At 42.5% G+C, this 26,553-nt stretch overlaps 1 protein-coding gene across 6 annotated transcripts in view; it reads right to left on the bottom strand.

Moving 5' to 3' along the window:
* PRKCE (protein kinase C epsilon) overlaps window positions 1-26,553 on the bottom strand; it is a 498,124-nt gene that overhangs the window by 135,425 nt on the left and 336,146 nt on the right. For all 6 annotated transcript variants that reach the window (XM_050951833.1, XM_050951832.1, XM_050951835.1 and 3 more), the window contains one exon: window positions 26,371-26,544. In XM_050951833.1, the coding sequence (XP_050807790.1) occupies window positions 26,371-26,544 (174 nt within the window). The remainder of the gene's footprint in view (window positions 1-26,370; window positions 26,545-26,553) is intronic.

Here is a 26,553-nt window from a genome sequence, read left to right on the forward strand (position 1 = left end):
TAACAATACAACATTAAACTCAACTATGGAAAGCAGATAATCTCCCTGGGCATGTCACCCAGCAACAACACTTAATTTTTCCCACAGATTGATAATTCATGGTAGGCAAACTTCCAAAAGTTGGATTTGGTTAAGCTCCTCGAAGTTCAGATTCCAAGTTAAAGCCCTGCCAAACCTTTTTGATCAAGAATTCTTACTACATCATCATCTCCCTGTCTTTGGTTATGCCAGAAATGCTGCACAAGATGACTTACCTATGGTCTTGGAGTACACCAGTTATCATTAAAGCACTTGTTCTTGAACTGCACAAGCACAGAGTAGACAGTGGCTATATTAAGGGCTGTTATAAAGAGGGTGGTGATAAAATGTTCTTCACAAGAAGTAAAGGGTTTAATCTGCAGCAAGGAAGATTTATGTTAGATATGAGAAAAAAACTTTCTAGCTGTAAGGGTAGTTACGTTTTGGAATAGACTTCCATGGGAGGTAGAATCCCCATTATTGGAGTTTTTTAAAAACAGGTTGGACAAACACCTGTCAGGGATGGTCTAGGTTTACATGGTCCTGCTGCAGTTCAGGGGGCTGGTGACCTATCGAGTCTCTTCCACTCCTATATTTCTAAGATAGAGCATCTTGCGTTAATGAGAATGCTTTGGCTGTCCAAGTTACTCAAGCCTGAGTGAAGCCAAAAAGAGGTATTGGAGCTAAATGCATCAGAAGGATCATACTGAAGCCTGTATGTCCTCAGAAACACATGGTTTCTGTCGATATCCTCCCTGTTTTTACTTTACACACTTTTGAAAAACAACACATTTGAGCCTCCTCACCTGCCGAGGCAATGTCATTTAATGTATCTTTCAGGACTTGTGCTCCTTACTAAAGGACTGTGGGTATATAACTCCAGAATTCGACAGCACTGCAGTCAGCCATCTTGTGTGTTCAGCCACTGTCACCAGAAAACCCAACATCACATAGCTAGGATAATCTTCGGCACTGAATGGCAAGGCTAGGTAACTGCATGTTTGCAATTTTGCTATCAGAATGGGAGGTTGGGACAAGAAGTGAAGGGTCCATGAAAACAGAAGGAATGTTTGGACAGTGACCTTGGTTTCAGGTGACTTTAACATGTATGTTTTATTGTTGTTATGATTAGAAATGCTTTGCTGATAAGGAGAATAATGAATTGTTATTGACTGTTTCTAGGGAAATTGTTAGTCTGTTAGAGGCTATTATGAGTTATGTGCTTTGGAGAAAATTTATAAAAAGTTTAGTTAGAAAGAGTGCTTTGGAGTAGACTTTCCTCTGGGTGAGGATTTGACACCTAAGTTCCCCAGCAGCTAGATGGAAGGAAGAGCCCCCCAGAAGGCTGGCTGCTGAGTCCTCAAAACCATTTAAGACTTTTTGGATAACTAAAAGTTTGGAATACTCTGAACCTACTGTTACACACACACACACGCTGTATGTATGTGCATGCGCACTTGAGACCTAATAAAAAAGTAGTTTTAGGTGAAAGCGCCCTGGTATGTATCAAACATTTATCAGACAGATGAGCTGTGCTCCCCCTGATTTATTCCTGACACCACCGGGAGAGAAACAGTAAAGTTAACACTGCTTTGGATCCTGAAAACCCTGGGTAAGAAACAGTTGCCCATCTTTTCGTAACTATTGTTCTTCGAGATGTGTTGCACACGTCCATTCCATTCTAGGTGTGTGGGCGGCCATGTGCACAGTCATTGGAGATTTTTGCCTTAATAATATCCATAGGGCCAGCCATATATCAGGCACTGCTGGCCCTACGCCCTTTCAGTGCCTTTTTGCTGACAACTCCGACAGAGGGGCAGGAGGGTGGGTAATGGAATTGACATGAGCAACACATCTTGAGAACAGTTATGAGAAGGCGGGCAACAGTTTTTTCTTCGAGTGCCGGCTCATGTTGATTCCATTCTAGGTGACTCACAAGCAGTGCCAATGGAGGTGGGCTCGGAGTTCACTGTCTTGCAGCTTGCAGCACTGCCCTGTCAAAGCCAGCATCATCTCAAGCTTGCTAGGTCAGCGCATAATGAGACGTGAACATGTGGCTGGATGACCAGGTAGTGGTCGGTACTTGTGCCAGGAAGACTGCCGAAGATACCCTAGTTGAGTGAGCAATCACAATTGCTGGCAGAGGCACCTTCGGCAGTTCACAGAAGTAGCGAATGCAGGCTGTGATCCAGGACGAAATCCTCTGAGCAGACGCTGGGTGACCTTTCATCCTGTCTGCCACTGCAACGAACCACTGCGTTGACTTACGGAACAGCTTCGTAATATCTATGGAGAATGCCAGAGCCCCCGTGACATCCAGGGTATGTAGACTATGTTCCTCATCTGATGCATGAGGCTTTGGAAGGAAACAGGTAAGCATATGTCCTGGCCAGTATGAAACTGGGAAAAGACCTTGGGCAGAAATGCCGAGTGCAGTCACAGCTGGACATTGTGCTTGTAGAAGACCTTATAGGGCAGCTCTGAGGTGAGCTCCTGAACTCAGACATCCTGCCAGCTGACGTTATTGCGATCAGGAACGAAGCTTTCCAGGAGAGAACAGGAAGTCAGAGGCTCAAGGGAGACCCCATGAGCCTTGATTGTATAAAATTCAGGTCCTGGGGGGGACTGGGTCCCGGACATGTGGTTTGAGGCGCTCCAGATGCTTTAAAAACTCTGCCGTCATATGATGGGTGAAGATAGACCTGCCTTGGAATGGAGGGTAGAACGCTGAAATGGCGGCCAAGTGAAACTTGATCAAAGAGAGGTAAAAATCCTGGAGCTTGAGGTGCAGCAAATAATCCAGGATGTCCTGCAGCAGGGCGTGGTCGGCCCAGATAAGCTGTCCCGAGGCCCAACACGTGAACCTTTTCCACTTGGCCAGGTAGGTCACACAGGTAGGTCATTCCTGCTGCCCAGCAAGACCTGCTGAACATGGGTCGAGCATGCCTGTTCGTCCATGCTTTGCTATGCAGTAGCCAAGCTGTCAGGTGCAGCGCTGCCAGTTTCAGGTGCAACAGATGCCATAGTTCTGGGACAGCAGATCTGGCCAAAGGGGCAGCTGTAGCGGGTCAGCTGCCAAAGGCTCAGCAACATGCCAAACTAGTGCTGGCAAGGCCATGCAGGGGTTATTTGGATAATTTTTGCCATGTCTTGCTTGAATTTCACAAGGACCCTGTGAATCAACGGCACTGGCCGAAAGGCATATATCAGTCCCCCCCAACCAAGGAATGAGAAAGGCGTCTGACTGGGAGCCTCGGTCCATCCACCGGATCAAACAGAACACGTGGCACTTTCTGTTCTGCCTGAACACAAACAGGTCGATCTGGGGAGTTCCCCACCTATGGAAGATTATGCTGGCCACCTCTGGATGGAGCAACCATTTGTGGCAAGACGAGAAGGACCTGCTGGGGTGATCTGCCAAGATGTTCTTGGTGCCAGGTAGGTGGGCGGCTACCAGATGAATGGAGGATGCCACACACAAAAGCCCCAAAGGCTAAGCGCCTCCTGACAAAGGGTCAAAGACCTGGCACGACCCTGCCTGTTGATGTAATGTATCGCGGCAGTATTGTCCTTTCAGATCAGGGCAAGAAAGCCTGGCAGACCAGGCAAACTGCTCTGAGCTCCCTGATGTTGATATGAAGGACTAGATCATTCCATAACCAGCAGCCCTGAGTGCTGAGCTCACTCAAGTGGGCTCCGAGCCCAGATCCAAGGTGTTGGAGACCAGGGTCAGTGACAGGGATGGGGTTGTGAAGGGGACTCCCTCCAATACCAACTCGGGATCCAATCACAAATCCAGGGATGAAAGGATGCGGTCCCACACCTTGACTACTCGGTCCATGCCATGCCTGTTTGGGATGTAGACTGCGGCAAGCCATGCTCAAAGAGGCCGTAGATAGAGCCAAGCATGGCTGACCACATATGTGGATGCAATCATGTGGCTCATCAGTCACAGGTAGGTGTGGGCCATAGTGAGCGGGTGGTTCTTCAAATGGGAGAGCAGCTCTAACGTGGCCTAAAAATGTGACTCCAGAGAAAACTCTGGCTCGCATGGAGTTGAGAACTGCTCCAATGAACTCCAATGAACTGGACTGGTGTTAAGGTGGATTTTTTTCTGTTTATTAACAGGCCTAGATTGTGGCAGGTGGAAAGCACCAGACTGAGGCTCCTCTGCACTTGCTCCTGAGACCTGCCCTTGATGAGCCAGTTGTCAAGATACAAGAGAATTTGGACCCTTTGATGTCTCAGGCACCATGCATTTTGTGAACACCCTTGGGGCCAATGACAGGCCAAAGGGCAGCGCTGTAAACTGAAAATGGTGCCCACCCACTATGAAACTAAGGAAACGCCTGTGACCTGGGAATATGAGTCTTTTAAATCGCGGGTGGCGTACCAGTCTCCCGGATCCAGAGAGGGGATGATGGAGGCCAGGGAAACCATGCGAAACTTCACCTTCTTGAGAGACTTGTTGAGGTGATGCTGGTCCAGTATGGATCTGAGGCCCCCTTTTGCCTTCAGGATTAGGAAGTAGCGGAAGTAGTACCCCCTTCCTTTCATGTCCCAAGGGACCTCGTCTACTGCCCTCAGGCACAGGAGGTTCTTGAGCCTCCTGAATGAGGAGTTGCTCATGAGAAGGGTCCCTGAAGAAGGATGGGGAAAAAGGGGGTGGGAGGGAAGGGCAGCTGAAAATTGCAGGGTATAGCCCCGAGATACTAAGTCTAGTACTCAGCGGCCTGAAGTGACCTGTGACCAGGCCAAATGGTAGGAGCAAGGCAGTTGAGGAAAGAATAAGGTGGATCCGGGGGATTGACTAGGGTGTTGCTCTTGAGCGCGCCATCAAAATGAGTGCTCTGGCCTCTGGAATGTTTTCCTGGGCCAAGCTGCACAGGTGAGCAGGAGGCAGAAGGGCTGCAACAACCAAAACCAGTGTCTTTGTCCCTTCTCCTTGCAGACCCCAAATGAGGCTGCCAAGGCCTTGGCGGCAGGGGTGGACAGAACTGCTTGTGCGCCGACTGTGGTGTATGCATGTCCAGCAAGTGAACACTGGCCCTGGTGTCTTTCAGCTCATGCAGCCTCGTATCCGTCTGGTCAGAAAAGAGACCATTCCAATCGAAGCGGAGGTCTCGAATGGAGGTCTGCATCTCCTGGGAAGGTCCGGTGGTCTGAAGCCAGGAGCTGCGCCTCATCCTTACTGTCAACGTGACCACCCTGACTGCTGAGTCCGCCGTATCCACGGGTGGCAGGTATCAAAGGCAGGGGAAGGCTCAGCCTACCCAAACTGCCTGTGTGGTCCTGCCCACACTCCATCCCACTTCCCGCCGGGGCTCTTCTTTTCCATGTGGCCGAGTCCTAGGCCAGTGATGCCGGAACTGGGGGATGGTGAGCCAGAGGGCCATAGCCCTCCAACTTTTTCATTGTTCACTGGGGCGGACCCCAACCCCTTACCCTCCTCTTCCCCCAAGGCCCCACCACCCCTCCCCCCGCCCATGCCAGCATGGAGCCTGGCCAGGGAGCCCAGGGAGCTGTGGAGGACCGTGGTGGACCCCCCACCTGGTGGACCTCTCCACAGCTGCCCATGCAGCTCTCCCTGACCCAGCTCCGGACAGGGGTGGGGCCTCAGAGCTGCAGCCTTGCCATGGTAAGAGGTGCTCATTCTGCCTCAAGCTGCTCCGGGGTTTGGGGAGCTCTGGGCTCAGGCAGGGAAAGAGGGGCAGGAGGGGCAGAGCCGCAGGCAGAAAGGGTGGGCCAGCTGGGGACTAGCCTCCCCAAGTCCGCAGTTCACCCACCGCTCATGGCCGCATCCTGCACTGTTTGGAGGGAGCACCTGAGGCATCGCGATGCCCTTCTCTACCACGGTATCAAACTCTTGAACCAAACCCTGTGGGAGGGACTCCTTGAACTTACGGAGGGTGTCCCACAAGTTAAAGGTGTATTGCCCAAGAGGACGTGGTGGTTTGCCACATGAAACTGTAAACTGGCCATGGAATAAATTTTCCTCCCAAACAAGACACGTTGTTTGACCTATTCATTTTTCGGGGTCAAGCTGCAGTGCCCTGTTTTTCCTTTTCATTGGCCACCGAGACCACCAGCGAACCAGAGGGAGGGTGGGTATAAAGGTATTCAAAACCTTTGGCCGGGACAAAATACTTATTTTCAGTCTGTTCTGAAGTGGGAGGGATGGAGGAAGGAGTTTGCCAGACAGGTTTGGAAATCTTGAAGACCCTGCCACGCACTGGTAGTGCCACATGGGTTGGGGTAGAGGCTGATAAGACATTAAACAGTGTGTCCACCTGCTCAGCCATTTCCTCAACTTCCAGCCCAAGTTCTTGGCCACCTGATAAAGCAGTGCCTGGTGGTCTTTGAAATCATGCAGCAGTCTGGCCCTGGAGGGCCCTGTGACTGCCTCATCCGGGGATGAAGATAAGAACTGTACCACCAGTGGAGAGCCCTGGCTCTCTTCTCCAAGGGGGAGGGAGGCTTAGGAGTGGGTATAGCCTCCTCTGCCTCAGCCTCCATGGGTGCCTCTTGCCTGGTGCCATCGGTGCTGGCAGCTGCTGTTCCAAGGCGGTGGCAGGCGAGCAGAGTGAAGGGGGCATAGCCATGACCAGCATTCCCCATGCATTCCAACAGCCACCGGCCGGGCTGCCACTGCGCCGATGCTGTCAATGTGACCTCCCTTCTGTGCCAGAGGAATCTCCTTCCAGAGACCATGAGGGGCCATTGACACCTGGGTCTCTTTGGAGACCATAGTCATCAGGGACTGGTGCTCGGAGCGAGGGGACTAGTATTGGTAACCAGGGGATCGATGTTGGTGCCAGGGGTACTGGAGATGGTACTGATGACACCTGGCTCTTCTTTCCTGGCACCAGGAAGCTTCCTCGCCTTCTTTTTAGGCAGCAGTGATGGGGAATGGTTCTGGGCAGAGCCCAGTGCCAGGGGCGCACTTCGCACCAAAGCTGAGGTGCTCGGTGAATCCTGCCAGGACAGCTTGGAGGCCGGACGGAGGGCAGACTCCATGAGGACAGCCTGTAACCAAATATTCTGCTCTTTCTGTGTGTAGGGCTGAGAGTTCTTACAAATGCGGCACTTGTCTTTTACGGGTGCCTTCTCCAAGCACTTGAGTTAGCTGCTGTGGGGGTCACTTACAGGCATAGGCATGTTACAGACAGCACAGGGCTTAAACTCGGGAGACCGGAGCATGCCCCACCCAGGATGAAGTCTCCCATTGGGTCTAACTACTAATTACTATCCAGGGCCACCCAGAGGATTCAACGGGCCTGAGGCAAAGCAATTTCGGGTGCCCCTTCCATAAAAAAAAGTTGCAATACTATAGAATACTATATTCTCGTGGGGGCCCCTGCGGGGCTGGGGCCTGGGGCAAATTGCCCCACTTGCCCCACCCCTCTGGGCAGTCCTGTTACTATCTACACTTAACAGCTACTTAACACTAACTAATAAAGAATCAACTATATATAGGACCTTAAGGCTCGAAGTCAGAAGACGAAACCATTGGCCCTTGCTAAGCAAGGAAAGGCACTCCAACTAACTACCATGGGCGGTAAGAAGGAACTGATAGGGTCAAGGGCCGGCGGCATCTTATATACCAACACATGAGTGCGGCACTCAAGGGGGCCCTATGGATACGGCCCTACAGATACCGCTAAGGCAAAAATCTCTAACGACCGTGCATGTGGGTGCATGCACACCTAGAATGGAATTGACATGAGCAAGCACCAGAAGAACAGGTTTATAAATCAATAAATGGATTACACTCCTCAATATACTCCAGGTAGTTCTTTTCAACCACAAAAGAGAAAATGTAGACAATTCATTTAATAGGTAATTCCAGTATAGTTACAAAATAAATTGCTGAAATAAGTTTATAAATATTCTTTAATTTATCTCTGCTTCAGAATTTCAATGGGAGAACACTGCAGATTGAAAATTTAGACAAAATCTGAAAGGGGACTGACATCACTTTGTGGCATGTTTCTCAGTGCATTATGCATGATGCCCTTTTGGCTGTGGCATGATATTGCCAGCTGTGGCTCACTATTTACATCCCTGATGGGAAAGCACAACATGCTGAAAGTCTGACATCTTTCTTTGGAACCTAATCTCTTAGGGACAGTAACCATAATCTGAGGGAAGTTCTAGCACAGGAGGTATATGTCATTTATTCTTATTACAATATGCAAAACATTTTGGTACATGTTATCCTTGATGATCCATCATGGAATTGCATGTCACGCTATCCATTGGGAATCCTGGCCTTTTTGCAGAAGCATGACTGTACTTTAGATAACGCTATTTCCAGTTGCTCAGATAGATTGGACGTTATCTCTTTAGAGTGTGGGAAAAGAGAAAATGCAGCCACAGTCATTGGAAGATTCCTGATGCTAAAAGCAACATCTGAAGAAATAATATGCAAGGAACCAATTAAGAACACTGCATTAGTATTTATACTGTATTATGGGATTTTTTTGTTTTCAGATGTGATTTTAATTGGTTTTCTTCCATTCAAACTGTGAAGTGTCCAATCCCAGTATGATCAGGACTCTTACACATTTTGCTTCTATACAGTTTCTACCCTACACATTTCCACTGCAGAATGTCTCATTCTTTCTTTCATGTAATCAACCTGGTATTACCTTTTCTCCTGTACTCTGCACTAATCTCTTGTAACCTCTTTTGGCAAAATGAAGTCAAGCAATAGATTTCATACATATATGAGCCAACATAGAAATGACAGGCATATAAAGAATTAGTGAAAACTGATAAATCCATGTAAAATCTGTAGTCCACAAATAATGTTTCCAGTTTAGTACTTTATCATAATCCTTCCCAAAAGCACAAATCTTTGTAAATATCCAGTAAGCTGGTAAATACCACATGCTCATTTATTTTACTTGTACAGTAAACATGAGTTACTCTGAGCCACGTTTTCTCCATACCTATTCAAAGCGATTATCTATTGCTCTCTTTACCTACTGGACATTTCTAGTTCTATAAATGCAACAGTGACCTTTAAAAGCATTAATTGTATCTACTTAATTTTCCATACTTTCCTGTTTCCAGTACATGATTAATTCTTGGCAAAGCATATGGTTCTCACAGCTGAAAATACTGGCTATTCACTACTGTGAACTAGTCAGACAACAGGAGACATTGGGCCAAATTCTGCCATGAGACAAAACCCACTGAAGTCAACTAGATAACACTGGTGCAATTGAGGGAACAATTTGGTCCTTTTTTGTAATCAGTATTGCAGGGTGAGAATTTTCTCGGAAGCTAATTCAATGTAGCTGTTATTGAGGAAATAAAACAGAAGACAAAAATGTTTCAAGATCTTTGACTAAACCACTGACCTATAGAAATATTTGAATTCAACAGTTTTCATCACTTTGAAGGGATTTCTTCAGCAGAACTGTTTCATGGAAACGGATAGCACGGACCTCTTCAGCCTTTCTACCTGTTGTACAGAAGTTTCAGCGTCTACTAGAACAATTTCTCAATCAGTTCAATGGCATATTTAGAATATAGCCAAATTTGTGTACTGTCAAGTTTTATAGCTGGTTCAAATCAAAAGTTGATAGTTATCTGACATCTATTTGGATGCCTTTGTGAAGACAGTAAGAGGTGTTAGTCTGGTTCCTAACAGAAAGGTGTCTACATCCCTCAAATCAATATTACACTTGTTTTTTGGTCTCAGAAGGATTAAAGTACAAAATGAGTATGGAGACTGACCTGCTCGCTCTCATCCTCCAGGTCAGGGTTCAGACATGCCGAAAAACTGTGGAAAAATTTGTACAGCCACTGCTTGGCCTGTACCTGTTCTATGTATAAAAGAGTGGTTATTACAGGGTTATTGTTGTAGTGCCAGCTTAAGTGCAAGAGTGTAATATGAAAAATCAAAGAGTTTGAAGAATGGCTAGCCAAAAACTCCAAAGATAATAACAAAATGTTTTTTAAGTACATCAAAAGCAGGAAGCCTGCTAAACAACCAGTGGGGCCCCTTGACGATCAAAATACAAAAAGAGCGCTTAAAGATGATAAAGTCATTGCGGAGAAACTAAATGGATTCTTTGCTTCAGTCTTCACGGCTGAGGATGTTAGGGAGATTCCCAAACCTGAGCTGGCTTTTGTAGGTTACAAATCTGAGGAACTGTCACAGATTGAAGTGTCACTAGAGGAGGTTTTGGAATCAATTGATAAACTCAACATTAACAAGTTACCGGGACCAGATGGCATTCTCCCAAGAGTTCTGAAATAACTCAAATGTGAAGTTGCGGAACTATTAACTAAGGTTTGTAACCTGTCCTTTAAATGACTGGAAGTTAACTAATGTAACGCCAATATTTAAAAAGGGCTCTAGAGGTGATCCCGGCAATTACAGACCGGTAAGTCTAACGTCGGTACCGGGCAAATTAGTCGAAACAATAGTTAAGAATAAAATTGTCAGACACATAGAAAAACAAACTGTTGAGCAATAGTCAACATGGTTTCTGTAAAGGGAAATCGTGTCTTACTAATCTATTAGAGTTCTTTGAAGGGGTCAACAAACATGTGGACAAGGGGGATCCTGTGGACATAGTGTACTTAGATTTCCAGAAAGCCTTTGACAAAGGTCTCTCACCAAAGGCTCTTAGGTAAATTAAGCTGTCATGGGATAAAAGGGAAGGTCCTTTCATGGATTGAGAACTGGTTAAAAGATAGGGAACAAAGGGTAGGAATTAATGGTAAATTCTCAGAATGGAGAGGGATAACTAGTGATGTTCCCCAGGGGTCAGTCCTAGGACCAATCCTATTCAATTTATTCATAAATGATCCGGAGAAAGGGGTAAATAGTGAGGTGGCAAAGATTGCAGATGATACTAAACTACTCAAGATAGTTAAGACCAAAGCAGATTGTGAAGAACTTCAAAAAGATCTCACAAAACTAAGTGATTGGGCAACAAAATGGCAAATGAAATTTAATGTGGATAAATGTAAAGTAATGCACATTGGAAAAAATAACCCCAACTATACATACAATATGATGGCGGCCAATTTAGCTACAATGAGTCAGGAAAAAGATCTTGGCGTCATCGTGGATAGTTCTCTGAAGATGTCCACTCAGTGCGCAGAGGCGGTCAAAAAAGCCAACAGATGTTAGGAATCATTAAAAAGGGGATAGAGAATAAGACAGAGAATATCTTATTGCCCTTATATAAATCCATGGTACGCCCACATCTCGAATACTGTGTACAGATGTGGTCTCCTCACCTCAAAAAAGATATTCTAGCACTAGAAAAGGTTCAGAAAAGGGCAACTAAAATGATTAGGAGTTTGGAGAGGGTCCTATACGAGGAAAGATTAAAGAGGCTAGGCCTCTTCAGCTTGGAAAAGAGGAGACTAAGGGGGGATATGATAGAGGTATATAAAATCATGAGTGACGTAGAGAAAGTGGATAAGGAAAAGTTATTTACTTATTCCCATAATACAAGAACTAGGGGTCACCAAATGAAATTAATAGGTTGCAGGTTTAAAACAAATAAAAGGAAGTTCTTCTTCACACAGAGCACAGTCAACTTGCGGAACTCCTTACCTGAGGAGGTTATGAAGGCTGGGACTATAACAATATTTAAAAGGGAACTGGATAAATTCATGGTGGCTAAGTCCATAAATGGCTATTAGCCAGGAAGGGTAAAGAATGGTGTCCCTAGCCTCTGTTCATTAGAGGATGGAGATGGATGGCAGGAGAGAAATCACTTGATCATTGCCTGTCAGCTTCACTTCCTCTGGGGCACCTGCCATTGGCCACTGTCGGTAGACAGGTACTGGGCTAGATGGACCTTTGGTCTGACCCAGTACGGCCGTTCTTATGTTCTTATGCCTTCCACAAGCACTAAATTCACTTAAAATATATCTTTTTAAAATGTAGAGTCATTTTCTTACAACTGATGATATTATTATAATACAAAATAGTGTGGTGGGATTGTAAAGTTAAAAAATTACACACAGGAAAGAAAGTTACGGTGCCTGGGAAAAAATACACGAGTACTGAATACACTATGTGATGCAGGAAGAAATGGATTAGTACACATGACGCAGGAGAAATGAAATATTTATACTACTGTGCGTAGGAGGAGAAAGACTGCAGGCAAATTAAATGGAGAATTTCTCTTTCTCTGGGAAATAATTACAGCAGTTTTGTAAGCTATAATATACTAGCAAAACTACTGGGATATTTTCTGAGACGATAATAAAGTTCTCTCCATATTTAAATAATATTTTGTGCTTCTTAGGACCACGAAGAACGTTAATTAAGCCTTACAAGCTTCCCCTTTCCCCCACGAGATGTTATTATTCACCATTTTTAGGAGTTGTGGAAATTGAGGAACAGAGAAATTAAATGACTCACCCAAGATCACACAGCGAGTGAGTTCAAGACCCAAGAGTAGAATCGAGAACCTCGGACTCTCAAGCTTGAGCTCTAACAATGACGTAACAGAACAGTCCACAGGGGTGCAGGATCAGGCAGCAGCAGCAGTTCATAAGTGACTGGTTTGTTCAGCTCCTAATGATTTCTTTTTATTTACTTATTTTGCAGTTTTCTAGGAGTAGACACCAGGAAGTGTGAATGACAATATGTCCCTATATTTTATATGAGGAAGATATGGTATCCCTGTAACATTGTGAACATTACCATTTACCCTGTCACACTAGTAGTGGAAACTATATTAATGTACATACAGCATCTCTGTGTATTCTTAGGGTTGCATTCTAAGGCTATGTCCACACTGCAGCAGGGGGTATAATTTGTATCTTGTGTAGATTTACCCATGCTAGCTGTAATCTAGTTAATTCACTAAAAATAGCAGTAAGGACATGGCAGCATGGGCTAGCAATGCATTTATATACCCAGAAAGGCCAAGCAGGCTTCTATAACTTATGCTGAAGCCTACACCACTGCATCCTCACTGATATTTTTAACAAGCTAACTAGATTTAAGCTAGCACAGCCTGCACAGGTACATCTACACCAGCTCCCCGGCTTGCAATGTAGGTGTAGCCTAAGGGACTGACTGTGCCTCTAAGGCCCGGTCCTGCATTAGAGGCAGTGTGGAGACTCAGTGCATCCAGGGAACAAAGAGGAAACACAACTGACACCACCTCTCTTCCAGAGCATAGCAAGACACTCCACTGCATATCCTTCTCGCCTTGGGGAGAGGACGAGAGAACACCGCATGACAGATATGTAGTCACAGTGCTTAATGCTGTACTGGAAGGCACTCAGAGCACAGTATAAGAACCTGAATAGAACAGAACAGAAGCATCTGTTCTCCCTCCACTTGTGGCTGGTGAAGTGGGATTATGGATCTGCATCATTGCCATCCCTTTGAGGAGGTCATCATTGCTCTGGGTGCTCCCTGGATTTAAAGACTGCCTGTGCCCTGCCATTCCAAGCGTGTACAAAGGGGCTCCTTATGCCCTTTTAATTCCACCATACACAGTTGCCAGCACAGAGGTGAGGCACAATTTGACTCGTAATATATTGGAATAAAATATTAGATAAGAATCAACCCTACCTCCATCAAGAATACAAAGCATGTACCGGTAGCACATTAGAAGCTCAGTCATTTCCCAGAGTTATTGCATCTCATACAATGGGAACAATGCATAGGCCAAATTCAGAAGTGACATATAAAGTGGTATCAGCTGGACTCCCTTCCACTAGCTAACACCCGCTCCACTTGTGTATAAGTGAGTCTATGCAAGTATAAGCTATACACTGAGAAGCAGATAGAAAGTGTAAAGTATCCCCTATCTGAATTTGGACCATAGTATGTAACATATAGAGTACAGAAAACTATCAAGTCTCAAACCCAGAATTATTCATTGTGACCCATGGAAACGTGAAGTGTGTGATAAACCTAAAAATTAGAATTATTACTTTGTGAGAGATTTAAAAAAAACCAACCCAGTGCAGTGGAGGTTTAGATGAAGATGCAAAAATGAATGTTTTGCAGATTCAACTCTTTTTCCCATGATGAAATACTCTGGTGTATAATTACCATTTACTGAGCTTGCTGCTGTTAAAAAAAAGTAATAAAGTGCCCAAACTAATCCTGCATTTGGAAAGAAGCTGCAAAAGAATCAGATCTTCATGTACAGTTTCCTTTTTTCCGGTGTCTTCCTACAGGGTGATATTGTTGTTTACTTGTAAGAGCAGCAGCTAACAAACATTGGGTAAAACGTTCTCTCTCAAATCACTGAAGTAAAACAGTGGCTCTTTCAGCATTGTTTAAACAATTAGTAAGGCATAAATGATAACCTGACAGGTACCTAGGTCAGCATCAGTTTTCCATGCTTCAGTTATTGTAATGGGCTTTGCTGTTACAGATACAGTTCATGCAGCTTACATTAGAGCCAAACAGCGAATAGCCCTATGTGGGTACACATGGGGAAGGAGACTTCCAGCCACAATCTGGATTTTGCACGTGCCGAGTGGGAGGATTCAGGGAGTGTTACTGCTGCCAGTGATGCTAGGTGCTCCTAGCAGGTAGGCGTGCTATGCAGTTTGCATGGTGTGGGGGACTATCAAGATCATTTAGTCTGACCTCCTGCACATTGCTGGCCATAGAACCTCACCCACCCGCTCCTGTAATAGGCCCCTAACCTCTGGCTGAGTTACTGAAATCCTTCAATCATGGTTTAAAAGATTTCTAGTTACAGATAATCCATCATTTACCCTAGTGTAAACCTGCAAGCGAACCGTGGCCCATGCTGCAGAGGAAGGTGAAAACCCCCCAGGGTCTCTGCCAGTCTGACCCAGGGGAAAATTACTTCCCAAACTCAAATATGGCAATCAGTTAGACCCAGAGCATGTGGACAAGACCCACCAGCCAGACACTTGGGAAAGAATTCTCTGCAGTAACTCAGAGACCTCCGCATCTAGTGATGCTGGGAATATTTGCTTCTGTGCACATTCCCTCAGCACACATAGGGGCCTACTACTTAATTACATGCTTTAGTGGCAGAAGGCCTCCAACGACAGACATCAGTATGATAGCCCATAGTATCTGGTAGCTATGTGCAATGTGCATGGTTGTGAGGAAAACTCACTTTTAGAATTGAGAGAGGTTGGGGTCAGAAAGGCGGGGCAAGCACCAGAGTCACGGGTCTGCTCCCTCCCCACCGTGCTTCCAAGGTCTCTCCACTGAATGGACCCTGAAAGCTAAGGTGTCTTCACACACAGGAGGAGGGGGAGAGGGAGTGGAACATCAGCACTCGGCTGTTGTTTTGGCAGTGGCACTCCCTGCTCCTTGACCTCTCCCTGTGGATGTATTATTTGAGAGGTTCTTTGTCCCCGGTAACTCCACACACCACCCAACCAGACTTGTGACAAAAGAGAACTCTTGCAGAGGCTCCTGTTACAACATGAACAATCTTCATCCTTCTCAGCACCACCGTGAAATGTATCAAACAGCTTAAAAAACACAATCAGCACTAAACACTGGATTTATTTAAACCAGCATTATTAAATTATTCCTCCCAGTTGAGAACAATTGCACCATTCATACAAACATGTCAATTTAAAAACACTTCATGAGGAACAAACAAAAATGATCATTAAAATAGTCACATGATTGAAGTGAAGGCAACACACCACAGAGTCTGCAAGGGAATGTGGATTCTGCAACAGACGTGTATTCAAGTTCTGCTTTCCCTACAAACCTCACTACGACATTTGCCCATTTTTGGAAGACGGCACCCTTGTCTTCTTTGATCTCTGCCAAAGCAGGATGTACAAGACAGACAATTTTGGCAGGAAAAATGTTGGTAAAGCTTGTGGGTGGTATTCTGAAAATGCATCTGTACTCAGACATGCCTCAACAGGAGTGGTAATGTGTTTCTCAACGGGGGAAGTGTTCAGAGTTCTACAATCTCTACGGAGAAAGCAGGTAGGTCCACACACTTTTGACTCCTCCTGCTACTCAAATAAGCTGCTGTCTGCACTCAATCATTTCACTTATGAAATCTACTAGACAAGCTGGATGGTGAATCTTCAGGTATAGCAGCCATTGGTATAGCTACACTAGTGCTGACTCGTAAATGTAGACAAAGGTAAACCAAGGTGAACCCTAATTATCTCAAATCAGTGCAGAAACTAGATTGCCCTTGTCTATACCAGTGTAGCTATAGTGAAAGCTGGTCATCATTTGCTGAATCAGGGCTATTCCTAAGTGTGGACAAGGCCCCAGTAGGTTACTACTAGAGCAAAATGTGGAGCTGCAGCTGCAACACTCACTTTTACATATGCACACCAGAAGCAAGTCATGTATTTGGATTTGAAAAGGATGGTGAAAGAGTCCTATTCAGTTTCGATGCTGCATCAAATTCTCAAAATAAAAATTTTTACTGTCTTAAAAAGAGAAGCTTTTAGATATTTTTGACTGATGCCTTCTTTAAGGCTATGTCTACACTATGGACCTTACAGTGGCACAGCTGTACCGTCTCCTGTGTGCCACTCTCTGCCAGCAAGAGAGAGCTCTCCCACCGGCTTAATTAAACCACCCCCAATGAGCAGCAGTAGCTATTTTGGCAGATATGGTGCTGTCCACACTGGCACTTTTGTCGGTGAAACTTATGTCAGTTGGGGAGAGGGGTGTTTTCCACACTCCTGCCGACAAAAGTGCTAGTGTAGACAAAGCCTCAGTTACAGGACTAAGTACGGATATGGACCCTGAGGGAGTTTGACTGCTCTGTTAGCTGGGTCTTGAAGTGTAAAACTAACAGGGCTAATGGGAACAATGGATCTTCAGTGAGCTAACCAAGCTTCAATAAGCTTTCAAGAACAGCTAATAACGATTAAGCAGCATAACAGCAAGTTTTCCAAAATCAGGTCACCACGCCGGACACGGGAACTTGTGCGCATGAGAGACAATAATTACAGTATTTACTCAGTAACTTTACCATCCCGACTATTCTCAACCACAACTTCTACTTTTAAACAATGCACTGATCACTAAACAATCATAATGTGTTACTGTCTCTGGGATATCTAAATTAAAACACACAGCCCGAAGTAATTCCTGAAGTATCATACTCAGCACAATGCTATTACATCAGATTGTCGGGGTTACTCTGCACTGCACGATGCCTGAGTCATCACTAGATATTAGTCCTTTGTGCCTCTTTGCACTTCATGAAATATCTGCAGAGCAGGTGAACTTCATTTTGTTTGCACTTGTGACTTGAATAAGTCTGTTGGAACCAACTAATAATAAAACAATACAAGTATTAGTAACATCTGTTGTATATTGTATGTTTACCATTGATTCAACCCGCTCACACAATTAACACTGATGGAAAATTTGTCTGCTCAATGTATTAATGTACCCTGTGCTAAAATATTTTAGCTCTGATGAATCTAAAAGTTACTGGGGCTAATCCAGTGGTCTGTTATACATACACAATCCCACTGAAGCCACAGGCATAACAAAATTGAGCCATACAAAATTTCTAATCTGACACTAACCAGTAACATAGGGCAGTGCAAACTTGTCCTAAACAGATTACACCCATATAGCAACTACTGCATAATGAGTTTAGCTGCTTAGCAACCAAAGCACAAGAATACCAGGTAAAATGGATTAGAAACCTCTGATTTGTGTCAGATAAATGTAACTGGCCAGCCAGTGAGATTAATTTGCACCGAAGATCTCAAATGACACCACTCTAAGGTATTATCACACAAGACATTTACTAGCCTGTTAAACAAACATAAGGGGGAAAAAACTTTACCATGACAAGAACTATTTTTCCCCACTTACAAACATGCTACTTCTTAAAGGAAAACTCTGTCAGGCTAAAAATCATGTAACAAAACAAAAAATATTACCTTTGTTACTTATACCACCTAATATTAAAAAAATAAAGAGCTTTTAAAACCTTATATACTTTTCATCATTTATACTGTCTGTTCAGCTTTGAGTACTTCATTTTTAGGAACAAAAATAGACTAGTCCATTCCACTTCCTGGTTCTCATGCTATCCACAATACCGCAGTGTGTGAATTGGAAAAACTGCATGGGAATATTTAAACAAACAAACAAACATTTAAACAAACAAAAACTGGTTTGCACTGTCATTTAAATAACAATACATACCATCTCCATTAGTATTAATTTCTGTATGTTTATTTTTTAGCAAACCCTAATTTTTGGATGCAAACTTCCTGATAATATTGACATTTTTAGTCAGCAGTCAGGGAACTAAGGCATAGATTCTAATTTTTTTTTTTTGTTTCTGGTATCAGGGGCCATATATACATACAGTGAGAGATTGCCCCTGCCACAAAGAACTTACAGTTTAAATCGACAAGCCAGGCAAAGGATGGGAAACGTCAGTGCTTTAAATACAAGAACATCCTTCCAGCAACAACAACAATGTGCTAGGAGCTGCACAAACACAAAGGAAGAAATGGTTCCTACACCGAAGGTCTCACAACCTAAGGGTATGTCTACAGACAATGGCAAGCTGTGGTAGTGCAATGTGCCACTGTAGCACTATAGTGTAGACCAGTGGTGAGCATGCAGCCCATCAGGGTAATCCACTGGCAGGCCGCCAGATTGTTTGTTTACATTTGCATGGCACCCATGGCTTCCAGTGGCTGCCGTTTGCCGTTCTCGGCCAATGGGAGCTGCAGGAAGAGGCGTGGGTTGCCCTACATCAACAGAAGAAGTTCTTCCATCAATGTAGGTAACCCACCTCTCTAAGATGTTGACAGAACAATTCTTTCATCAACCTAGCTGCACCTACAATGGGGGTTAGGTGACCTAACTACGTGGCACAGAATGTGAAATTTTTCACAGCCCTGAACAATGTAGCTAGGTCAACCTAAATTTTAGATGTAGACCAGGCCTAAGACAAACAAGCAGTATGGGAATGGTACAACATACAAGTGAACTGGTCAATGTAATCTAGTGAAGGTGAAGTAATTTTTAAAAATAAAGCTGCATAGTCTATAATGGGATGTCTTTTGACTCATTCACTATTAGTTGGCTGATTTCTAGTAGGTGGCACAGCAGAGTGGGTCTTTGAGAGGGATCTGAATGTGGAAAGATGAAAGGCCTTACAGACTAGCTCAGGGACTGTGTATCATGCAGAGGACAGATTGCTTTTAGCACTTAACCACTGTAGGAAAAGTCCATTCTCATCTTGGGGAGGAGACATTTTAGTGTCCATGTTAATAACCTTCCTCGTTTTCTCTGATCTTAATTTGTTTAAACAATTAATTACTATTCCAAGAGAAGTTACTGTAGGGCTGATTGTAAATCTTCCATAAGATGTGAATTGTAGAGGAAATCTGAGTATCATCAACAGTGAGATTGTTCTGCTAAAAAGAATGTCTTCAATGCAAACTGGAGGATGTCTATGTATAATGCAATTTGGCCAAAGGGAAACATTTCTGTGAAGAGGCTGTTGATATTTTGAAAGCTACATTAGAGTAACAGCCTGAAAGATTTAACAAGGAGCACAAAGTTGGTCTAAAACCAAATGATGACACAGTAATGTAAGCATTAACTATTTCAATGCTGATCAGATAACATGAGAGTAACACAGTAACATGAGAGTAGGACACAGGAGTAGTGGAGGGTAGGAAATACTGAGGAAAGAACAGGGGGAACCCACTAATTGAGGAAAGAAGGAGAGGAAAAAGAGAAAGGAGGATGGGGGAAGAAAAGAAACAAAGGTCAGAAAAAGCAGTAGTCCTGAAAGGAAGCTTGTGTTCCCACTGAGGGATGCTGAATGCAATGAGAAGGTACTATACAGATCATAATAATGACAATAAAAAGGTTAGTAACTACCTAAAGGCTGTACCCTATCACAGATCTTTGTGCAAGCTTCCCATTGCCATAGCTGTACATGGAAAGTCGTATGTTCTTCTCAATTTTCTAACCTGGCCCCCAGACAATAACTAAAAATAGGATGTCGCCTTCTGCACAGAGTGAGTCAACATTCCTGCTGAGCATACTCGGATAAGGTAAAAAATGGAATCGCTTCCATAATATATGAATGCTAAACGATACTATCTGTTTGTCTTAGGTTTTATACTGTTGTCTTTCATCCCAGTATCCAACTACCTGCCACACAAGAATTGACAGCAATAGCAAAGTCACTAGTTCATGTTGTCTCAGGCTCTTGTCCCTTTTCTGAGGTTAGGGTTTCCTTTTCTCTCTCTCTTTCGTTAATTACTTTTCTTCTGATACTAATGCCCCTCTTCTGATAACAGTGTTGCCTCTTCTTCTGACACTAATGTCTTGCTTCTGACATCAGATTTGCCCTGTCGAGTGGTAGCAGAATTCTGGGGTCCTGCAGGCTGCCTTCCCAGTGGAGGGAAATCAGTGGTGCAGAGTCTGGGAATACCCTAAGTTTAGCTTGTCTCATTTACACATATAGACACACCTGTCCTGGAACAGAGGCAGTCAAAAACAGCATGCAGGAAATCCCCTTTTCTAGAAATGTCCCTGCTATTGAGATTCTCTTGAAGGAAAACTGTATAACAAAAATCCCAACAACACAGCATTTCCTGAAAGATTAAATTCTTACCCGCATACTAAGAAAAAAAAACACACTTGTAGGACCATATACTTGCACCATCTGGTGTATATTTCCTGCTAGTCTTTCCAATAAACATGGGCATAATTATATTAACCAATATTTTTTCTCTAAATTCTCCATTAGCAGATGAAGCATGGTCTAACAGTCTGAAAAAAGGATTGAGAGCCAGAAACTTGAGTTCTAATTCAGACTCTGGTAGTGACTCATTTTTTTCACATTAGGGGAAGTCACTGAGGCCAAAAGTTCCCAAAGTGGCTACTAATTTTGAGTGTCAATTTTAGACACCTCTGAAAACCACACTCAAAGTGTCAAGTTGGGTATTTAAAATTTAAGGAAGCCAAAATTAGCAGTCACTTTTGGCCTCAATCGCTACAATTTGTACAATGGAGATAACAATGCCTACTTATTACACTTCCATGGCAGGGCTGTTCTTGACATTAATGTATGTTCATAAATCACTTTGAAGATTAAATAAATATATTGTTTAAATTACTGAAATTTCTCTTCCAGAAACCTGGTTTATAAAACAAACACAGAAGACCAATGAACAGGATAAGTATGTATTAAATGAGTCACATGATGATCTATAAATGACAGATAGCATGGAAGTTCAAACTAGCCAGTTTATTCCTCTTGCCCACATCATTTTAATGAAACTTTTATGATAGCTAATGCCATCTGTAATAAGTACACAGTATCCTATGCCGCCCCACCTTACTAGCACCTCTTCATTCCTTGTATTACTCCTGCATGCCCAAAGTACAAGCTAATGACTTTGAAATTTTTTTTAATCAAATCTAGATTTCTTAACCACAGATATGACACGTGCACAAACATGTACAAATACATACACATTACATATTCATGTTAAAATGTGTGACTATTTTCTAACAGAATGGCAGAAATGCATTAAATTGCTAGATTTTTCTTTAGAAATGATACATACTACCCTTGGAGAAATACTCCAGTATAGAAGAGAGGCAAGATGATGTTGTGGTTAGGGCACTAAACTGGGACTCATGAGACCTGTGTTCAGTTCTGAGCTCTGCCAGAGACTTCCCACGTAACATCTCTCTGTGCCTCAGTTCTCCATTTATAAAATGGGCATAATGGTTACGAACCTCATGAGGGCTTGGGGGAATAACTATACTCTCAGATTCATGAGGAAGAAAAATCTCCAATGCAAATGCACCAGAAAGCTGACTTTAAACATTCATAAATCCATCTGTTAACAACAAGACAACAAAATTGTCTTGATGTTAATTAACATCTCAGTATAATTAATAGATTATAAGGCAAAAAGGGACAATTATCTAGTTTGATCACCTGTCTATAAAACAAACCCTATTTGAAGCATCTAGCATTCTTCATTTTTCAAATTATTCCAGCATTTACATTTCCTACTGAAAGCATATTTTATTCTATGTTTAAGTAACTTCAAAACACTGAGCTGGTTTTGATCAATTATTTAGAAAAGTTTACCTGTAGGTTTGAGACAAAACATGAAAAAAATTCAGCTGCAAAAGGTTTTACTTTAGGAAGTTAGGAGCAATTCCTTTCATGATTTTATTTGAATTAATTTATTCAACATCTCCCCCTGCATTATTTGTTCAGTTTATAAGCTGTGTGAACAACAGATGGGAGTTTCACAAAAGTTTTCAAATAACATCCTTTAATTTTCTGGTAGCCTCCCAGTTCAGCAAAACATATGCTTATACCCATCCCCATTCACCAAGAACTTCAACACGTGCTCAGTTTTCATGTCAATGGATTTAAGCGCTTGCTTAAAATAAAACACATACTTACATGATTTGCTCAGTTGAGTCCCTTGTTCAGATTATGGTTCCAATCTTGAAGTCAAAGGGGCTATTCATGTGATTAAAGTTAAGCATGCGTGTAAATGTCTGCAGGCTATGGACCCAATGTATGTTCCTGACAGCCTTCTCATCTGTGTGGGGAGACTGTCTGACACTTGCCAGTCAAAACTGAGAAGCATTGTTGAAGCATCATTAACATGTAAGTGTATATCCATATTAGCATCCACTTGGCATAGTTCCTGAATTGGGCCCATGGCTTTCCAAAATAATTTAAAATATTTTCCATAGTATATCAATGATGACTATAAGATAATTTAGAAAAACATCTTAATGAAAAGTATATCTGAACGGATTAAAATGTCTACCTTATGAAGAGACAAGGTAGGTTTGGTAATATCTTTGATTGGACCAACTTCTGCTGGTGAAAGAGACAAGCTTTTAAGTTTATACAGAGCTCTTCTTTAGGTCTTCTCTGTATAAACTGGCAAGCTTGTCTCTTTCACCAATAAAAGATGGCCCATTCAAAAGTATTAGCATACCCACCTTCTCTAATATAAGGGACCAACATGGCTACATCATCACATTATGAAGGCAAACACTACAGTGTGTCTTGCCACGCAATCTGTACTGAGCAACTTCTCTGCACTGTCTGCACGGTTTTAATAATACTTTACAGCATGCAAGGGAAAGCTCCCACTTTTTAGAAACATTAATTTTTGTGGGGAAGGGTATAAAAAATAAAATGAAGTTACATATAGAAAAAACCCATCAAGTACTTTGGCAATTAATATAATGCCAGTCTTCCCCAATATGACCAATAAGACATATCTGAATTGCAGGATCACTATGGTAGGGCCCCGTTCTGAGGTTTTCAGCACCTTGATCTCCTACTGCAGACAATTTTAGTCTAAATAATTAATCCAACACTTATGTTTGAAACATTGTTGGCTCCACTGTGCAAAAGCCTTTGTCTCAGCAAAGCTATTTTTATTGTACACAGTGCTTGTTTAAGAACTGTTTCCCTACCTGTTTTTTTAATTGGAGCTGAGCAAGTAATTCAGTGAATAATATAGCTGTTTCCCCCCCAATTTACAAACAGTTTACAATTTTTGCTGATGTATTAATTATGTTTATATACAATTTCTACAAAGAGTCCTTTGTAGATTGTTCACAAGCAGTTCTTTGAAATATTTCATTATTGAGATGTGTTGCTTTGTTTTGACTGGACACATAGGTCACATGGTATTTTTTGTTGTTGTTGAACAGGACAAGCTTAATTCTTAAAGACTCCAGTTTCATGTGAGAATTACAAGTTCAACTTTTGCTCTCTGCTAATATAACGTTTGAGTGAAATCAACCCCTGTATAGAATGCCAGCACAATGTCTATGCATGATTAAAGTTCCACATAAACCAATGGGGGTCCCACTATTTTCCATAGGAGACTGTATCACAGCCAGATATACTTCACTGTGTCTTGGAACACTTGTTAGGTGTCTAGTTAGTTAACTAAAGTTACATTCAAGTTATAACTGACCACAAACTCTAGTCTAGTTATTCTTCTTGAGAGAAGGGAAGTACTGAATAGTCTCTTTGGTGGAGAGATGGCTTAAGTGGGAGGAGAACAGAGGACTGAGAGGATGTCAGTGGAAGCTACAGACAAATTTGTGAATCTCTTACACTGGGAAATGGCTTGGAGAGCGGGAAGAATACAATTCAGAAGTGTCACGGGAAAGACGGTATGGGCTGGGAATGGAAAGGGAGGGAAATCACCAACAGAAGCAGGGAGGGAACAGCAGTGGCATAATTTACCTTATGCAAAGCTGGCCTTTATTGATGTTAACATTCCCCAGTCACATGACTCGTATCAGCAGGATGGTATATTTATTTACATTTCAGGAGGTCTGGTCTCCCTTAGTCTCGAAAATCTCTCTCTGTTGATGAAATCTATTTCCTCCAAATGCCTCCTCTATTATTGTAAGAGTAGTGTGTTCAAACATTCTGAAACTCAACTGACATTCCAATTAGAATGATCCTCAGATTCTTTGAAGTCTCTTTGGTAGAAATAAACTTTACTTGGATTTTTTTCATATACGTTCCTAACACATTATTTGTGCTAGTGTCAGAAGATGTGAAAGGCTGAAAACCCCACTACTTTAAATACTATGAGATTATGCCAACAATCTGCTAATGGAAAATTTGAAAACTGTAATCTAGATACTACTGACAATTTTCCTACAACACACTAAACACATTTCTTGTCTTCTTAATCAACTGTTCAGTTAACAATTTTTCCTGACAATTCTGTTCAAAAACCTTTTAAACTCCGATACTCCATAACTGCATGCAACTAATTACCACAATTGCACATAAAGCCACAGCAAATTCATAAATAAGCCAGGTAAACATTTAACTACTCATTTGTGCATATACATGTTTGGTTCTGCTATGCAACTAGACAGTATGTTTTTTGTTATGCCTATGTTGGTTTAATGACTTTGAATTAGTAACAATGGGCTAATTTCTCCTGGGTTTAACTCCACTTATTTTAACAGTTACACCAACAATGACTTTCCCCCAAGAATTCAAATGTCATTCTTTGCTGAAAAAGAACCCTGAACTCAGGACTTGGCTGGTAAGTAATATAACTGAATTTTAAGTATTTTATTTTAAAAATTAAACATTTATTTATAGATTTTAAGTCTAAATATTGCATTTTCTCTAAGGACCAAATCCTGGTCCCAATTAAGTTAATGACAAAATTTACATTGACTTAAATGAGGTTAATGATTTGGAACATGTAACATTTTAAAAGAACTTTTTAAGATTACAGATGTTTTTAAGGTTTTAACCAGATACAATAATTGATATTCTATCAACAAAACTGCTTATTTAGGCTTTATTCTGCAGTCCTTAGGCAAAACTCCCACTGAAGTCAACGAGATGACGCAAAGTATGAGAGAACCTTTATTTACCAGGTGAAAAGCAGACGACTGTTATCTGCTCTGCTGGATGACAGATGGAAATAAAGGTCTATGGGGGTGAAGTATGGAAATTAGCACTGAATATGACTAGTCTCAAACATCTTAATTAATCAGTTTCAGATAGTCTAGACAATTCACTCACCATCCAAATAGAACATTTCAGCTTACAGAGTGCTTACATTTTGGTAGCAATCACAGTCTGCAGAGGGATTCCATATCAGAAATCCCTAACAGTGAACACACAGTGGAGAAGGGAATAGTTTAGGGAGTAAGGATCTCATTATCATTGTTTGCTGTCCTCCTACCTCATGGACAGCATTAGTTTTATAGGAGTTGATTTGAAGGGCAGCATATCTGCCTCCTCTTCTTTTTGAACTCTACAAACATCAGCTTCATTTTACGGCACAAGAAACTGAAAATATGAACCGCAGGAGCGTTCTCCTGTAATCTTATTTCTGTCAGAGTTAACGAAAACAGAGTTTTAATGAACCATTTGGGTATCTCTTTTTCTGCATACTGGACACTAACAACATTTTTATCTCAGTTATGTAAGCCACTGATATATCCTATTATCGTATACAGAAACCCTAGAAAAGGATAACTCAGTAACCTATTGTTATTTCTCTACTGCCATCTTCTGGCATGTACAAGGCAACACAGTATTTATGCTGGTTAATAATGGCACTACATTTCCCATAAAGATTCTGTTTGGGCAAGCACTGAGCTGGATATACCATTTTCCTTTGATTTCTTGATAACATGCAAATTAAAAGGAAAGCCCATTCAAATTTCATTTTTCTGAGGCGTCAGTGAAATCCTCTAAGAAATATTTCAAAACACTGTGCATTGATACCTTTTATGCAGCTTCATTTTGAACTGCAAGTACTTAATACTGTTGTATAGCTCTCTTGATGAAAGTTAACCAACAGGCTTATTTAGCATACCTTGGTCTGGAAGCAGCAGTAAAGTTGTGTTAGATAGGGATGTTTCCGTGCTAATGCCAGAATTCTCTTTTCTGTCATTGTACAGTCTACATCATCATCTTGAAGGATGACGTCTTTCTTTAAGACTTTCACCGCATATACTTCATCTTTACCTTTTAGCTCAGCTAGCATGACCTGGAATCA

The sequence above is a fragment of the Gopherus flavomarginatus genome, chromosome 4 (assembly GCF_025201925.1).
Source record: "Gopherus flavomarginatus isolate rGopFla2 chromosome 4, rGopFla2.mat.asm, whole genome shotgun sequence".
Lineage (NCBI taxonomy): Eukaryota > Metazoa > Chordata > Testudines > Testudinidae > Gopherus > Gopherus flavomarginatus.